At 51.2% G+C, this 17,994-nt stretch overlaps 5 protein-coding genes across 5 annotated transcripts; 4 read left to right on the top strand and 1 right to left on the bottom strand.

Annotated features, from left to right (window-relative positions):
* Nucleotides 1-270: 270 nt before the first annotated feature.
* On the top strand, nucleotides 271-1,379 carry UCRPA7_7292 (hypothetical protein; the record flags this gene model as incomplete). Its single annotated transcript, XM_007919824.1, has 5 exons — nucleotides 271-391; nucleotides 449-659; nucleotides 717-869; nucleotides 931-1,239; nucleotides 1,295-1,379. 5 exons carry the CDS (start codon nucleotides 271-273, stop codon nucleotides 1,377-1,379), a joined length of 879 nt encoding a protein of 292 aa, XP_007918015.1.
* Nucleotides 1,380-7,008: 5,629 nt separating this feature from the next.
* UCRPA7_7291 (putative carbonate dehydratase protein) lies at nucleotides 7,009-7,705 on the bottom strand (the record flags this gene model as incomplete). Its single annotated transcript, XM_007919823.1, has 2 exons — nucleotides 7,009-7,237; nucleotides 7,482-7,705. The coding sequence occupies 2 exons, from the start codon at nucleotides 7,703-7,705 to the stop codon at nucleotides 7,009-7,011; spliced, it is 453 nt and encodes a 150-aa protein (XP_007918014.1).
* Nucleotides 7,706-8,822: 1,117 nt separating this feature from the next.
* UCRPA7_7290 (putative mitochondrial phosphate carrier protein) lies at nucleotides 8,823-9,065 on the top strand (the record flags this gene model as incomplete). The annotated part of the gene is made up of 1 exon (XM_007919822.1): nucleotides 8,823-9,065. The coding sequence occupies one exon, from the start codon at nucleotides 8,823-8,825 to the stop codon at nucleotides 9,063-9,065; it is 243 nt and encodes an 80-aa protein (XP_007918013.1).
* Nucleotides 9,066-10,385: 1,320 nt separating this feature from the next.
* UCRPA7_7289 (putative tpa: arylamine n-acetyltransferase 1 protein) lies at nucleotides 10,386-10,946 on the top strand (the record flags this gene model as incomplete). Its single annotated transcript, XM_007919821.1, has 1 exon — nucleotides 10,386-10,946. One exon carries the CDS (start codon nucleotides 10,386-10,388, stop codon nucleotides 10,944-10,946), a length of 561 nt encoding a protein of 186 aa, XP_007918012.1.
* A 443-nt stretch (nucleotides 10,947-11,389) lies between these two features.
* UCRPA7_7288 (putative karyopherin kap123 protein) lies at nucleotides 11,390-15,082 on the top strand (the record flags this gene model as incomplete). The annotated part of the gene is made up of 4 exons (XM_007919820.1): nucleotides 11,390-11,435; nucleotides 11,585-13,901; nucleotides 14,095-14,828; nucleotides 14,883-15,082. The coding sequence occupies 4 exons, from the start codon at nucleotides 11,390-11,392 to the stop codon at nucleotides 15,080-15,082; spliced, it is 3,297 nt and encodes a 1,098-aa protein (XP_007918011.1).
* Between the last annotated feature and the right edge of the window lie 2,912 nt (nucleotides 15,083-17,994).

The following is a 17,994-nucleotide window of genomic DNA, read 5'->3' as shown; positions in this document are numbered from 1 at the left end:
ATAAGTCAGAGATGTTCTGCTCAAATTGAGTTCAACACATCAGCGCCGGTCTCTTTTCTTTCTTTCAAGCTTGGACTTCTGTGGAGCCAACTTCATTTCTACCGTTCATTGTCTTGATTTGTTACTGTCAGAGGTAAATATCTTCAACCCTGAAGCTTTGCCAGAAGCATTAACTAACAATTTGAAGCTGTGCTCTTTACCCTCTTTCTAGACTTCTTTCTTTGTATACAACAATCCATCTTTTTCTCAATTCTTTTACATATTCTCAACATGAAGAGCTTCAGCATGGTCCTGGCCCTGCTCGCGGCCTCAGCGACCCATATCACAGCGCTTCCCACTGGAAACGAGGGTGCCGTCGAGGTCTATGCCCGCGAGCCTGTCGATGCGCCTGGTTAGTCCACTCATTCCTCTAGGAAGGGTTTCAGGCATCTTGGCTGATTTGCTATAGCCTACAATGGTCCTCTATTGGATGTTCGCGAGGACGATAGAACCGACTTGTCAAAGCGACACCACCAGGGCAAGAAGAAGCAGCAGACTAGCAACAACAACGCAGCTACAGGTAACGCGACAACTGCGGCTACCGGTGGTAGGAGAAAGCACAAGGGCAACAACAAGCGTGAAGTTGACCTAGTCGGCGAGGCAGCTCTCGAAGCCAGGCAGTATGTTCCTCAAAGATTGCTTACCCACAGACCCAATCAATAGCTAACAACGAGCAGCCACCAAGGCAAGAAGAAGCAGCAGACCGGCACCAATGCTGCAGCTACTGGCAATGCCACAACCACTACTGGTGGAAGGCGCAAGCATAAGAACAACAACAACAACAAGCGGGAGGTTGAGCTTGTTGATGATGCAGTTCTTGAGGCCAGACAGTATGACGCCCCCCACAAGAAATATGGTATCAATTTGAACAAATGTTCTAACAAAACACAGTCACCAGGGTAAGAAGAAGCAGCAAACTGGCACCAACAACGCCGCCACTGGTAATGCTACCACCGCAGCCACTGGAGGGCGCAGAAAGCACAAGAACAACAACAGATCTCCGTTCGCTGACCTGAGCGAGGAGGTCTCTGCTGTCTTTGCTCGCCATCACCAAGGCAAGACGAAGAACAAGGGAGGCGCAACTGCCGCAGCTACCAACGGCACCACTACCACAACCGGTGGAAGACGCAAGCATAAGAACAACAACCAGCGCGATCTCGAGACTCAGCTGTTTGACGAGGCTGAGATCGTTGCCAGACAGTATGTAGCTTGGTACTCCTTTCCTGGTATACATATGCTAACAAATTCCGTCCAGCCACCAGGGAAAGACCAAGACCAAGGGCAAGAAGACCAAGACAACTACTACCGCCACTGCTGCTACTGCTACCGCGACTGTCTAAGGCCTCGGGGCCAGTGACATGTCGGAGTTAGTATCGTGCTAGGGAGCGAAATGCCTTCTAACACGGCTGGTGATCGGGAATTGTGTGCGTTTTCTTCTGTGGTTCTTCAATGGTAGGGCGTATGAGGCTATAGATGGATCATAATGGCATCAACTGTGTATACAAATAAAGCTTGCCAAGTTGGTCTAAGCAGTACAAATAAAGGCTGGCCGGATCATTCTGGCAGGTAGACTTGCGTTATGTGTGTGTTGCCGGTACGTGATCGTGATAGGTGGTGAACTCACGCAATATGCCATGTTTAGTTTCGCGCTGTAAAGGGGAGCCTGCTCACTTGACAGGGGTCTGATTGGATTAGTAAGAGATGCTCGCTGCTTTCGATGCAGAGTTGTCAAGTCTTTGGACAACTCATTTCTAGTATGAACTCGGGGGATCCAACTCGGTGTGGGTCGCTGAAAGACCTGCTTTCAATGGCTGGTTTAGCCGACCAGAGGCTGAAGAAACTGCTCGATCTTGGTCATTTTGAACCCCTCACTCTACTTCGTAATCCATTCTTGTTCCATAAGACAGACTAAATCCAATTGGAAAATATTGGCGTCAGCGAGCCATCGCCCCGGTCGCCGAAAGCCGAAACAAGCAATACCAAGAGAAATGCCTTGAATGCCTAGCGATTCTCCTTGGGCGGTGGCAGTGTAGTGCTAAATGTCGAGCTACTCTAGCAGTTTCAAATGCGAGGCGTCCTCAAATGGCTCTCCCAAGCCGATGCTAGTGCAACAACACAAAGCTTGAGGTCAGCCGCAGGCTTGCCAAGTGCGGATATGGCCGCCTCCCCACATTCCTGTAGTCCTTCCTACAAGTTGAAACGTCAATGGGGACTTTCCCGTTGAATCTCACCAGTTCTTGTTATCTTCGAATTATTGATCCTTATACTTACACGCGAAAGCAATTTTGGCAACGACGAATACTATAGTGAAGGAACTGTTGTCAATGCCGTCTTTACTTTCATGGTTTGCACCGCAAGGCTCTGTGCCAAATATTAGCTCCCGGAAGAACATCACAGAAGCACCAAACTTTGGCCGCGAAGAAATTGGTCCGGCTCATGCCCATCTTCGCGATGAGCTCTTACACATGTATTGGGCAGGGGTAAGGAGGGAGATCGCGCATATTGTTTTAACGTTGAGACGATGGCAAGGTTCCAAGGAGCTTAGCGACACAATCATTCCTGACGAAGAAGATCACCTCATTCACGGCTTCGACACGTTTTTAGACCAGGTCAGCCACAGTTCACGAAGATTCGCACATCGATATAATGAAACTGTCGATCCGGAGAAACCCGCGACGGGTTTGCCTAGCTATACTGAAGCTCTATCTGACCGTGGTTGGGATATGTTAGCTGAAATGAATAGCACGATTGTGAAGGAAATGGTTCGACTTGATCTCGAAGATACTCAAAGGCTTGATGTTTTACGGAGACGGGTAAAGATGCTACTCCAGGCTGCACAGTTTCTCGATATGGACAAAGTCATCGAATATCGACAGCCCGAGAAACTCGTATCATTTTGGAAGCGGCCTGCCACTCCTCAGTTGACGATCAAATCATTCGACAAGACAAATATGCCGATACTGTCTCCGGAGCACTGTGCCATCTGTCACAGCATCTTGCGCGGTTCGATGTTTCAAAATGTGCAGACACCGGAGACTATGCTCTGCGAAACTTGTTACAGGCGCACGAACTATGGGGATCCTTATTACGAGAAGATCAACAAACATTGCTGTCTGAACAAGAGGATTGATTGTCAAGATAGCCAGAAAATTTGCCTCTGTCCGTCTGTCACTCGATTTGATGAATCTGGATCCAAAGCCCTATTCCCGGTGGACGAATTATCAGAAAACAATACTCATCTAAACCCACGCGGCACTCCAGGAAAGCTGAGGTGTGGTCTTTATGAACTCACGGATCTGGTAGCCGAAACCAAATTCGCTTCGACACGTCTCAATAGCGACAAGCGAACAACGCTCGGGCAAATTCAACGAGAGGACGCAGCTGAGGAGCAAGAGAGGCTCGACAAGGCAGTGAAATTGAAGGGTCGGAAAGCACGACCCAACAAGATTCATGGATCTAGCCTTGTTGACCCTGCAACGATGACTGCTGAATTCGGACTATCATACGGTGTTACAGACGAGTCCTACCAAAGCATCCCGTTCTACCTTCGACCGATTACAGACAGATATCCATACGGCAACGTTCACATGGCTTTAAGGATCGGTCCTCTCGTGATCGAAAATGGTGTGGAGAAGTAGGTCGATCTGGGGTCATGATATTTATTTTGCATCTCTCTAAAGTTGTCGTTTAGTACACGTGGAGTGCTTATCACCAGCCGAGATCCTCCCAGCCTCCAGGTTCTCCGTGACGCCTCTGATGATATCGACCGCAGCCTCATTCTCTCAGGTTCGACTGAGCGTACATTATACTCGCAACAACGTCCCAGGATACCAAAGCGCTATAAAGCGATCATGAAGCAAGTTGTAGGCGGCGCTTTCTCCGGATTCTTTGATGAGAGTCAGGAGAACGAGATTATTGATACCGTCATACACGAAACAAGCCGCCTCAAGGACGGAGCCTCAGTAGCTCAGAGGACCATCGTGCTAGATGAGATTCTAGCGGTCCTCATGGGAAAGCTCAAGCCGTATCTGACCTCACGGATCGAGGCATATATTGATAGTGTCACTCACCGTCTCCTCGACCCTAACGTGGAACTTCGTTGGCACTACGAAACGAACAACTGCCAGTCATTTTGTGATAATCTTATTGATCATCAACTCTTTGGATCGCTCCTTGCTCCCATAGAGTTGCCGACTTATAAGGCGAGCAAGCACTCCAGCCTTCCTTTGCCGCTTTACCTTATGAGCTTCGTTTGCCGGCCAGGAGCTTATATCAAACCAAAAGTCAAGTCCAAATTCGATGTTCCGAATGGACTGACTGAGGAGTACCTGCTGAAGTTTCGCTATGGGCGGCACGACGAGTCTGACATCATTGATACTCTCGCCGAATACTGGTATGATTGGGGCGCATTTGATGGCCCAATATATAAATACCAAAATCTGTTCCCTTGGGACTGCACGGAGGCATATAACCGGTACCCCGTCAAGTGCGGAGATTGCAATCTAGCCAAGCATGTCTGGGCATTTCCGTTTGACTCATGGTCGATCATTTCACTGCACCTTGCACGACCCCGTCAACTTTACTCCAGATCCGATAAAATGAATCCTTCGCAGAAAGGAGAGAGCGTACCAAACAACGGGAGCGGAATCATGACCGACAAGGACTGGTTCCAGAATCGTTTGACCGTTCTTGTGGCTCAGGACAACTTACTCACAGCAGCCGTCGCCATGGCTCGGTGTGAGCAGTTCCAGGAGTCAACTCACTGGCTCCACAACCAGGAAGATGAGTCTCTCGACCGTCTCAAGCTGGGAGGCATACACCGGGCGCAACCATTCAGCCATCATTTCGAAAAGGGCCGGTATCACCAGTACTTTGTCGCCGAATGGTCACATCTGACCTACCCCCTAAAGGTCGCAGCGTACGAGAAGCTGAGAGATGGCCGAGCTAGGCAGCGGGACATCAACGCCCCTGAGGAGGCTAACGACAGTGATAGTGGATGCGGTGGGTGCGGTGGCTTCGTTTGCGGTACTGTGGCGGCAGCGTGCGCCGGGGCGTGTGCTGCAGGATGCGGAGGACAATGCGGAAGCGGCTGTGTTTCGACGTGCACTTCGGGGGATGGAGGAGGTGGAGGCGGTGGATGTGGTGGATGTGGTGAGCTCTTCTTCTTCTTCGTCGATCTTCTTCGCCTTTACTAACAATCTTACAGGAGGCGGATGTGGAGGATGCGGTGGTTAAATGCCGAAGATCTTGCCTCTATAGCAATTTCAACTCTTTTCACAATCCTAACCAGCTAACAATAGCTCTCGTGTATTATCTGTAGGAAGGAACACTATGCTGTCGAGAAATTCGAGAGGTGAGTGCATGATAACAAGTTTGTCGATCCTGCGTTCGACATTGTCCATAGCATTTATCGCCAGCGCTGGAGATCTTGGCCTAGCCACTAGCCATGGCTGCCAAAAGCTTAGCCTCCATTTAGCATTGGGTCCTTCTGGCGACCAGTGAACCCGTATCTCACCTAGTAGTTCGTGATAGGGCCTTCACTCGGCGCGAGCTGGACTCCTCCAAACACAGGACAGGCTATACTCTCAATGTGGTGAATTGCTCACAGCTAAGTTTTGTCCGCGATCATAATCACTGACAGATATGTCCTTTGCGCGCAGTATCAAGCGTTGCTCCTGGCATGAGCTGTAGAGCATAACCAACTCGGTAGGACAGATTCTCCTTACAAAGGCGATGCCCTTGTCATGAAGAAATCGGTGACTTCAATTCCGTCACAGCTTGAGAACACTCTCAGCAAGGAATAAAGCTCGCGATGAGACGCAGTCAGCAATACCAGCGGCGAAAGTCGTCAATGTGTATCGCCGACATCGGTGTCGAATAACAAGATTAAGAGAGGGCACCCGACGGCGCCAGATGTCAAAACTACAGCAGCCGGAACAGACACCTGCCACCGGCGGCATTTCGATTTTGCTTAGTTACCTTCAGCCTTGCATTGTCGCCGGCTGCTTGGAAGTGTACTATCCAAGGTTATTTCCGCAGAACTGCGCATCTGTGCCTGTTTCGTCTGTCTCATCCTACGCCCTCCTTTGAACTCCGTTCTCGTGAAGGGACAAATGTCGCCAATTCCGCAACTTTGGGCCAGGATTTGGCCCCTCGATGTCAGCTTGGAAGGGTCTGGTCGGGCCTTGTGGTGTGGTAACTTGATTGATTGACACCGAGTTATTCCCACATAACTACTGTGGCCAATTCAAAAAGTCACGCCACATTTGAAACCCAGGCGCGGTGACTGATTCGTGTTTTACCGGCGGAGCGAGCCTGCGAACTGCGACGCTATTCCCAGAAGACCGGATTCAGATCTCGGCGCTGAAGAGCGCGCAGGGCTGTCCAGTAGCGACCCTTTGCTTCAAGAATTCAGCGGGCCCCCCGGCGACTAGGGGTTCTAGGGGGTCGGTAGACGGCCGGAAGCCGCGTGGGGCTCTGACTTCAGAGTGGCGTGGTCCCCCGCGGTTCTACGGGGTCGTGGGCTGGGGCTAGAACGGCCTACAGACTGGCACGCGCTGGAAACAGGGTCAGAGGGTCCAATTCGCTCATTGTGCGTCTGTCTAGGTTGCGCTGCTGCTAGAGGTGCGGTATGTGGTTACTGTGTATTGCATTGTAGGTATTGTATTGTACTACGTACGGTCGGTGTAAGTGCTTCGCTGTAAGTGTAAGGTAGCATTCAAAGCTCTGCTCTGTGTGCCCCCATTTGATTGCACCCCTTGCTCCTTTGGGCGGGTGAGAAATGAGATTGGGCTGCAAGAAAATCTCTTCTTTCCCGTCTTTTATCCGGCCTTATTATTTGTTCTTCTCAGTGTGCTGGCGGACAGAGTGAGCAATCCTGGGTCTCCTCTACAGCAACCAATGAATGCTGGACTAATACCGCAAATCCGCCGTGAATCAACGAGGAAACGAGGTGAGCGGGCTGCCTCGTTAGGCCTCCTGCGCCTCGACTAGCCTGACGGCCTCGTTCTTGCTCCTGTTGTAGACCAGCCCGTGGACCTTGAGACCCCGGCTGGCGATGGCAGCGCCAACCTGGGGAAACTTCTGCAAGGCCCGCACCTGGGCTAGGACATTGAGCTCCACAAAGTGCCCATCACGCTCGTCTACCGGTGAGCTACCTAACTGCCCCTCCGTGGCCGAACGCAGGGCGTTGAGCTTGCTGTTGTGCCGTCATGTCAGCATGTCTCTTTCTGCGTTTATTGTAGATGGATAGTTGAAGAAAGGGGGCCACCCGCCTGAGCCATGGATCGATCAAGCCAGCATCTGAAGTGGCCTTGACAAGACCGCAGCCGTAGTGCCCGCACACGACTATATGCTTGACCTGGTCACGGAAGTCAACGTCAATAGATAAGGCATGCCGCTGTATTTTGGGACTTGTTACCTGGAGTATCTCCACTGCATACTGTAGCTCGCTCAAACAAGTGAGATCGTTATCGAGGAACATATTTCCAATATCCCTCAAGACAATGGTCTCGTCTGGCAAAAGATCAAGTGTGGTGATCTCTTCATAGCTGCTGTCTGAGCAGCCGATCCAGAGCACCTGTTGCTTTGCCTCCCCGAGGCTTGGGATAAAGTCCCGACTAAGCGGGACCGTCTTGTATTGCATCGGTGAGTACATGTAAGGCATCGTGGCGCTCAAAACGGACGGCAAATGGTGGGTCGCTAGGATGTGAGTTGGCGATGTCGAAATGAGGGAGACAAGAGACGATTCGGCGCGTAGATACTTCAGATGTCTTTTCGTCGCTTCATTCTATGCCCAACTAAACGTCTTGAGCATCACGCAGGAGAGAAGCAAACAAGAAGCAGGGTTGAGTTACACGACGAGGGAGATCAGCCGGTCAGACAGCCATCGAGGCAATGGTCGCTCTTTATTCCGGCCATCGCTCTCTATGTGTCTACTGCACTATGGCTTGAATGTAGCAATGCTTGCTTGTCGGCCATCCTTCCCTCCCTCCCTCCCGCTCGAGCCTCCGAGCTGTTGCTTGTAAGTGTACCATGTGTGTACTTTTGCCTTATACAGGACCCCCTGTGGTTCTTGCTTAAGGCAAGGATTCACATGCATCATCGCCCCTAGCCCACGTCGCTATGCTAGCTCGGCCCGGCGTTGTGGGTCCTTTGCTCCGATGAACGCGGGTGTCTTCGGACAACCGCGCTGCGAACTGTGGCCCACAGTACGTTTCCTAGGAACCTAAAAGTAAGAATGGCAGCGCGGCCAGCCTAATCAATGGATTGGATGGATGGACAGATGGTGTGCTAGCGAGTGAAAGTGAAGTGTCTCTTGACTCCTTTGGACCCTGTCTCGCCCTCTGACTAAATTCTTAAATTTCTGGGGCCGCCCCGTGTCTCTCCCTCTCCCACTCTCTTTTAATGCGCCGAACGCCCAACTTTTCCTTGATTCATTCCATCATTTGCTTTCTCACCCTCGACGAGCCTCTGTCCAAAGAAACGGTCGACTCCTGTACTGCTGTCTGCCTCTCGTCGTTGGTTCAGATCGCCAGCGCCGCCTACACGTGTTAGTGACGCCTTCAAAGGTTAGTGCCGACTTACACGCAATCCTTGCAAAAGCACCTGACAGCGCCTGGTCGCCGATTTGACTAACTCTTATTGCCAGGCCCTTTGTGCTGTACGCCAGAAAGCGGCCGATTGTCGGCACATCACAACACCATTCGAGACCCTCCTGTCGCAGTTATCTGTCACCACTTTGATTCCATACAATACGATACACGGAGCGAACCGTCGCAAACATGCCTCTCATCACCCGCCTCGTCTCCCTGACCAACTTCGTCGTCGCCTCCTCGGCGCTGGGCTTCCAGGTCTTCGTCCTGTACCCGTGGCACAAGGAGCTCGACGCCGGCTTTGAGGAGCTCAAGCACGAGCACATGCGGGTCCTAGACGCCTTCAACGCGCGACTCGCCGCCGAGCACGCCCCTGCAGAGCAGCGAAAGGGGGTCATGGACATGATTACTCGCCTGGGCGCGTGGAGGTAATTCTTTGAATCCGAGTATGAGGGACGTGGATAATGTTACGAGTCGTGTGTGTGGGAAACTTGCATCATAGAGGGGTCTACCGGCGTCTGGTTCTTACTTATACCATTTACAGCACAATTTAGATTTATCTTTTACTCTGTTTGCATGCGGCAGCTTTTGCGTAGTAAAATGACTGTGATTTCAAATTGGTCAATCAACTCCAAGAGCCGACAAGACAGGTCAACTGTACTCCCCTGATAAGCCAAAGTTGGCTCTCCCGAAAGCCCGACTATTCTCAGTTCATGGTGGGACTGGATTCGTTCTGTGAATCGTGAGCCAGAAGTTTTGCGACTGGTGTCAGCCGACGGTGGAATATTTAGAACAGGTGTCTTCATTCTAGTCTAAGATGTCCAAGTCGCATCTAGCTGTGGGTATAGATCAATACCATGCTCTCAGCCTCTGAGCGCAACGATTTTGGGGTCCCTGATGTAGCAACGGCTAGCTAGTCCTGATATTCGATTTCTAGTCGACTTGATTAACTGTCGCCTACTCAAGCCCTCTCCTCCAAACTTGTGCGGTAGTGTGGACTTGGGACATTGAAATCGCAGAGCCAACAGTGTTTTGTAAACATTGTTAGGTACGATGACGACAGGCCAACCAAGATGCCATGTGAATTTGACTAGCTTCATGCGCGGTGTGAGCGAGCCAGATTCGTACGTACTCCACTTCAGTACCCCAAGATTCCAAATGTCTCTTGAAGCTTCAACGTCTCCTCAAGAAATGACATGACTGTCCATTTGAGTTTGCAATATTGTAACGTCCCGGCACCCATGGACTAGGCATGAACAACGTACAAGTTTTGTGAACGACATAATCATATATCGAATCCGTGCGTGATTGACGCCGCATCCCACTCGGCAACACCCATCATGTATACCGAGGACCAGCTAGATCAGTACTTCGAACATATCGCGTATCCGCGCAGTCGCCATGCAAAAGATCCGTTGACTCTGCTCCATGAGCTCCAAGAACACCATCTGGCAAGAGTGCCCTTCGAGAGCATTACGTTGCACTACTCTCATCATCGGCTGTTGTCTCTCGATCTACAGGACCTTTATGAGAAGATAGTACGCAATAGCAGAGGGGGATACTGCATGGAAGTCAATGCCTTCTTCGGTGCAGTGCTTCAGAGCCTTGGGTTTACGCTGATCAACGCTGGGGGAAGAGTAAAAGGAGACTCCAGATTCACGGGCTGGTGAGCACATACCTCAAAAGTTGACGTGGCCAGGTGAGCGAGCATTGAGAGAAAAGAGATCGCTAAAACGGTGCTGTAGGGGTCATATGGTCAACCTAGTGACGGTTGATGGGCAGACATTCCTGGTGGATGTGGGATTTGGATCAAATGGCCCTGTGCATCCAATACTTCTGGAATCGGGATCCATCATCAGCAATATCGCACCTCGACGGGCAAGGCTCGACTTCAAGAAGCTTGCGCAGCACACCAACCCCAGCCAGCGCGCGTGGGTCTACTCGTCACAAGAAAATCCCGATGCTGAATGGAAGGAAATGTACTCTTTTGTGGAGATTGAATTCTTCCCTGAGGATTTTATGGTCATGAACCTGTCGACTATGAGTAGACCACAGAGTTACTTCGTCAAGACGGTGCTCGCCATGCGGACCTTGCTGAATACGGAGACTGGTGAGACGGAGGGTGTGATGATACTGCATGGGGACTACATCAAGCGAAAAATTGGAGATCAATCTGAGATCTTGGAACGACTGGAGAGTGAAGAGCAACGAGTCCAAGCTCTGGCGAAGTACTTCCAGATCTTCCTCAAGGCAGAGGAGCAGAAAGCCATCAGAGGGCTTGCTACTGAGCTGAAGAGCACACCAGGTCCATGATAACATATGAAGAGTAGAGTAGAGTGAATAGGAGATCTCGAGTACAACAAACCTGAGTTCACCAGCATTCCTGACAATAAAGTAAATAAGTCATGCCTTTGTTCCTGTGTTTCTTGTCTATGTACCATGAGATGATATAAGTTGAGCCACGTGAATACCGCCACATGCTCAACCCCTCCCCCGCATCATCTTCTCAGGGTCTCTTGGCTAGGTAATGTTAGTGAAGGTCCGCGAATGTGTGGCGCACAACGAGTTTGTTATCTTATCTGTGTGAAAATACAGCGACGCGACTGGGTCAACAACACTGGAAATTGGGTCCGAATTTTTTTCCTACTGCGAGCCCCACCACGATTTTCTTTTTTCGCATTTCCTCACCACTTGCTTCATTTCTCCTTGCCCTCCCCTTCTCTTCAAGTCAGCCACTGCCTCTTCACAGGTTCAAGATGGACCGTCAAAAGCTGGCTGCGCTGCTCCAGGAGAGCCAGATCCGTAAGTAGATCCTCTGCAACTCACACCAGACTTCAGTGCTCGTTCTCTGTATCCCGGGGCGTTTCCCACAGCAGCAGCTTGCCGTTGGCCCCTCCGCCTCTTAATTTCGCTTGCCCTCAACAACCTGGCTGACTGACATGGCACTGCAGCGGATACCCAACGGATCAAGGCCATCACAGCCGAGTTACAAAAGAACTATTACTCCCACCCAGAGTCTCTGCTTCTTCTCATCGAAATCCTCTGTACTCACGAGGATGTCGGCGTGCGCCAACAAGCCGCCGTCCAGGCGGCCCGACTGGTGCCTAAGCACTGGAAGTCCGTCCCTGCCCAGCAAAAGGATGGCGTCCGGCGGCATCTCGTCGAGGCCACGATGAAGGAGCAGAATCCCAAGTGCAGGCATGCCGAGTCTCGAGTCATTGCAAACATTGCCAACCTCGACTTCGACGATGGCGAGTGGCCCGACCTCTTGCCCGCCCTCTTCACCCTCGCCAGCAACAACGATGTCGCCCAGCGCGAGGTCGGCTCCTACATCATTTTCAGCGTGCTCGAGGAGAACCCAACCCACTTCAGCGACCACCTGCACAAACTGCTCGAGCTCTTCAGCCACACAATCCAGGATCCCCAGAGCCGCGACGTCAGAGTGAACACAATGATGTCTATTGCTGCCATGCTCATGCTGATTGAGCCTGAGGAGGATGAGAAGTCGGTTGCTGCTCTGCAGGAGCTTATTCCTTCCATGGTCAATGTGCTCAAGGATGCCGTTGACAACGGTGACGACGAGAGAACTAAGCAGTCGTTCGAGGTTTTCCAGCAATTCCTCGCATATGAATCCGCGCTCCTCGCGAAACATCTGCGCGACCTCGTGCAATTCATGCTGGACTTGGCCGCCAACAAGAACGCCGACGACGAAGTTCGATCACAAGCCCTTGCTTTCCTCGCTCAGACTGTTCGATACCGCAGGATGAAGATCCAAGCCATGCGAGACATGGGCGAACAGCTGACTCTCAAGAGCATGGAGATTCTGACCGAGATTGATGATGACGAGGACGAGGACGAGATCACACCCGCTCGCTCTGCTCTCACTCTTCTCGACCAGTTGGCCAATGACCTCCCTCCTCGTCAGGTCCTTGTACCGCTTCTTAATGCTTTCCCGAAGTTCGCTTCTTCGCCGGACCCGGGCCACCGAAAATCCGGTATCCTGGCCCTAGGGAACTGCGCCGAGGGTGCTCCGGACTTCGTCTCCACTCAGTTGAAGTCAATCATGCCTATTGTAGTACACCTACTTAATGATTCGGATACTGGCGTTCGTCATACTGCGCTTGTCGGCCTGACAAGAATTGCCGATGAGATGGCTGACGAGCTGGGAGACTGGAGAGATGATCTGATTGAGGGACTTTTGAAGAACCTGCAAGCCGCTATGGCAGATACTCCAGACCCCAAGGCGGCCAAGAAGAACGTCGAGATCGTCCGCTCTGCATGCGCAGCCCTTGACGCAATGTCTGACGGCATTGATGCCGAAGTTATGAAAAAGTACGGCCCGCAGTTGATTGAGCCTATCGGGAGCCTGTTGGCTCACCCCGACTTCCTCGTCAAGGCTGCGGCCTCGGGAGCCCTTGGCGCGATTGCTGGCTCCATGGGTACGGACTTCAAGCCATATTTCGGCAACACCATGACTGCCCTTGGAGAGTACATCACCATCAAGGATAGCGAAGATGAGTTGTCCTTGCGTAGCGGTGTGTGCGATGCAGTGGGCCGCATCGCCTCGGCAGTTGGTCCTGAAATGTTCCAGCCCTACGTCTTGGATCTCATGAAGGCTACAGAGGAAGCTCTGAACCTTGGCAATCCGCGTCTAAGGGAAACCAGCTTCATCCTGTGGAGTTCGCTAGCAAAGGTGTACGGCGTTGAATTCAAGCCTTTCTTGGCCGGCGTCTTCAAGGGCCTTTTTGACAGCCTAGAGCTCGAAGAAGAAGAGGTCGTTCTGGAGTTGACAGAGGAAGAGCAGGCTATAGTTGGAGGCACCGAAGAGGTCATTGCTGGTGGCAAGAAGGTCAAGCTTCGCAAGCCAGAGGATGATGACGGTGTTATGGATGCTGATGAGGATGGTGATGATGAGGACTGGGAAGATTTTGGCATCTCCCCGGAGGCGATGGAGAAGGAGGTTGCCATCGAGGTGCTCGGAGATGTTATCACACATGCCTGCGGCCCCGAAGAGATCAAGCAGTACCTCGAGAAGGCTATTGAGACAGTGACTCCACTTGTCGAGCATGGCTACGAGGGCTGCCGCAAGGCGGCGATTAGCACACTTTGGCGAGCTTATGCCAGAGTCTGGCTCTTGATGGAAGAGGAGACTGGTGTGAACTGGGAGGCAGGCTTCCCTCCGAAGCAAGCTCCCACGCCTACTCTTCTTAAGCTTGGCGAAATCGTTTCGAAGGCCACCATGCAGTTGTGGACTGATGAGAGCGACCGGTACGTATATTCTCCTATTTCGTTATCTCTTTTTCTTGGTCAACATGATGAATACCTTACGTTATACCCAGCTCACTCAGACGCAATATTTGCGGGTGCTGAGAAAGCGTACTATCTACTCCTGAACACCGTCATTCTCTTCTTCAAATCTAAAGCATACACAGTGGCATGTCCTTGTGCTAATGAGACTTAGCAATGTCGTCACCGAGATCAACCGCAATGTTGCTGCAACTCTGAAGGCCACTGGCCCTGCTATCCTAGCGCAAGAGAACATGCTACCACAGACAGTCACCGTTCTTGGCACCATTATTACCCGCTCTCATCCTTGCCAGCAGGACCTTGGCGACGAAGAAGATGAGCAAGACGTGGAAGGAACGTCAGAATATGATTGGCTCATCATCGACACTGCTCTCGATGTTGTGATCGGTTTGGCCATCTCCCTGAGCGTGTCATTCGGGGAGTTATGGAAGGTCTTTGAGAAACCCCTCATGAAGTTCGCTTCCTCAAATGACCGCACAGAGCGCTCCACCGCAGTGGGCGTCATTGCCGAGTGCTCAGCTCATATGGGTGAGGCTGTTTCGCCTTACACGGCGACGCTACTTAAGCTTCTACTGCATCGCCTCAGCGACGAAGATCCCGAGACGAAGAGCAACGCTGCCTACGCAGTCGGCGAGCTGATCTACAACTCCACGGACAGCCAGGCCTATCTGCCGAGCTTCAATACCATTCTCTCAAAGTTGGAGCCAATGCTTCAGATGGATCACTCGCGTATCAAGGACAATGCCGCCGGATGTGTCACTCGCATGATCATCTCCAATCCCGAGCGAGTTCCCATCAGCGAAGTTCTGCCTGCTCTCGTAGATCTTCTGCCATTGACGGAAGATTATGAGGAAAACTCGCCTGTGTACGAGTGCATTTTCAAGCTCTGTAAGTCATGATATTACTTGTTAACAGTTTCCGACAGTTGCTAATTCCGTATAGACCAGCAAAACGAGCCTACCGTCCAGCAGCTTACGCCTAAGCTTATCCCTGTTTTTGCAAAGGTTCTTTCACCTCCTCAGGAACAACTCGAGGATGACACGAGGGAACAGATCAAGCAGATCATCCAACTGCTTTACACGGCTTCCCCTGCCCTCTTCCAAGGACACGAGGAAGTGCTGAAGCTTGCTGAGACAGCATAGAAGGCAAAAACATCGTAACATATTGAAGATCCTGCTGGATATTGGAAGGCTTGTCCAGCAATGAGCGCTGCATACTGCGATATGATACCACGAATGGCTAGAACACCAGACGACATAATGATTTAGTGATGGTTGCATCACTTACGATAGACTTTGAAATGAAGATGTCATCTTCTCTTTCTTTATCAATGATCACAAGAGACTAAACTCTTGGTGATAAGTAGTTTATGTCCTTGACACAACTAGTGCTTATGTGACCAGACCTTGAGTTCAAGCACCTTGTCCGTCAACTTATGTAATACAACACAAATAAGCAAAGACTCAATAGCTTTGAACATTTCTGGTATCATATTACCCATATACCTTGTGCTCGTTAATTTCAAATGTGTAATATTACAGTTGTCCTTTAGGTTGCCGCCGTTCTGCTAAATTTCTTTCACCTCCAACGATCATGTTCACATGCTGACTCAGTGCTACGAGCTCTCCGTTTTCGTCCATAATTATAACCTCCAGATCAAGTCTCCCGTTCTTAATCTGCTTAGCAGCTACTCTCATCCGCAGCCACTCCACACCCGTCGGAGGCAAGGCCTTCTTGGCCTCTAGATTTAAAGCCACAGTAGGATACCAGAATATGTCGTTAAACGCGAAGGGCGCCTGCGGTTCCGTTCCATCGGCGGATTTGGGAGGGCGGTAAGCTTCGACTACATATGGCCAGCAGTCTGCCACATAACCCAGAGACGCGTTCGTGAAGCCCTCCCCACACGCGAGGCGGATGCACAGGTCGACGATGCTCTTCTTCACTTGTCCGCGACGTGGAGCAAAATACTGGAAGTTCTTGAGAGAGCGAATGGAAGCAAATCCACCAGACGGCAACTTCAGGGGCTCCCAGTTCTCGTCTTGACCTTCGCTTAGTGCTTTCAGATCGACCGACGGAGGCGGCGATTCAATGTTGAAGCCGGTCGGTAATGAAACTCCGCGCTCTTTCGAGAGGTCTGTGTTTGAGATGTATGCTACAACCTCCTTCCGTGACGAGCCCTGAGTTATCCACGGTGCTTGTGGAAGAAGACCCTGTTGGTACAGGGTGATATGCAAGACCGATAGCTGCCGGCCGATTTTGACATCTTCAACTACCAGGACAGCAGGGCCGGTCTCGGTACGGCTCAAATATTCGAAGTGAGCTGTGAGTGTGTCGGTCTGCCCCCTTTTCTTCAGATGTTTCTCGGCGGCTTGCAAAAAGCATGATGCAACATATCCTCCGTTAGGAACTAAAATTACTCAATACAGATAACTAGAGATTATAAGTGCAGAATGTACATACCTGTACCAATGCAAAACGACTTATAGAATGTCGTCGCATAGTTGTTTGAGTCTAGCGCCTCAACACGCGTAGCTTCAGATAATGGAATAATAGCATCCGTGCCTGTCTTTGAGGAATTGGACGTCATCTTGATAACCAACTTTGTTCTGGAACCTCATCCCCAGAACAGTAGCAAGAGAAGAGGCTCTCCGCAGTGAGAACCTTATTCCCATCTACCCATCATGATGCTATCCCGCCCGCCCTGAGACATCATAGTCTGGACCAAGCGGCGCAGGCTCCAACCGACAAGCCCCACCCGCCAGAGCGCCAACCTCGGCATTTTAGCTAGTGGCTTGGAACAACGTCCCATCAATGTGGGAGCTACACTCTTTGTAGAGCCCTTGTTAGCCCTGTATTTTTCTGTAGCTTGGTCTCTAGCTTTGGGGGAGCCACTCCGAGACGTTGCTCTGTATGTCGTCGATACCACCACAGTGTACATCTTGAGATGGCAGGGAATCTTCGTCGAGCATGCAGCCTCGCGGAACTCCCATTGTTATACCAGAACATAGAACTCTCCCTACTTTACACGGTATGCAGAAGCAGTTGAAGAGAATAAACATGTAATTTTGTCCTATTTGATTCGCAGGGATTGTGAGCTTGCGATACCTTACCGAGCTCCCAGCATCTGATGTATTGGACATCGAGATTGTGAGCCTCAGAATAGAGCATTGACACTCTGGAGAACCCATACAGTTGAGCTCACTCACACTTCGATTGACCGATGAGACGGAGTTGCTGCCGGGTCTCACAGGCGCCGGAAGGGGATTAGTGATCATTCGGACCGGGCGGAACGGGTCTCCTCCCCACATAACAGACGCCGAGATTGTTGGGAATTTCACGTGTCAGGCAGGCAGGATCCAGCTTTGATGTTGGGATTTACTTGTCCCTTTTCTAGAACGCGTATCAAGCCAAATTGAGTATGGCATTAGGAACATAAGACTTGAAAAGGGACACGTACTGTTGCGCAGGAGCCCCTTGGAGTGCCAAATCTGTGGCTATTGGCTGCTGCGAAGCTGTCAGTCTGCCGGCCTCGTGGTGCAAGGGGTTCCGGACCAGTGAAACGTCAGCTTCTGAATGCAGTCCTGGTATGACATTACGCATGTTGGCGGCGGTGCCTTAAGGATTCGCCGTAGATGCAGTGGATCTTATCGAAAAAAGCATTGCACCCGGCGATTTGGGGCGGTTTGGCATTTCGTCAAATTTTCCCAAAGGGGAAAAGCTGCCGAAGGGCCAGGCTCAACATTTGACCCTCCCACGGCCTCACGGTATACCGGGTCGCCGTCCGTCGTCAGCACCGTCAAGAAGACTTATAAGCAAATTCAACGCCATCCACTTATGCTGAAATTCGTAGAAGGTAGGCTTGTGTTGGAGGAGCCAGATTGACGGGCGACGAGGCTTCCTAGGACATCATGTCTGATTCGGACAAGACAACAACAACAACGCCGGCTGACGAGCCGTTAAAAGATTTCAGGAAGCTCAACGACCAGGTCTTCGTCCGTCCTGGCAAGCCACCACACGGCAGCGATCCCAGTGCAATTCTGATATATGCTTGGGG

This window comes from Phaeoacremonium minimum (assembly GCF_000392275.1).
Source record: "Phaeoacremonium minimum UCRPA7 unplaced genomic scaffold PA7_03_scaffold_509, whole genome shotgun sequence".
NCBI classification, from domain to species: Eukaryota; Fungi; Ascomycota; class Sordariomycetes; order Togniniales; family Togniniaceae; genus Phaeoacremonium; species Phaeoacremonium minimum.
The sequence above is the reverse complement of the archived record's forward strand: the minus strand, read 5'-3'. Positions and strand labels throughout refer to the sequence as shown.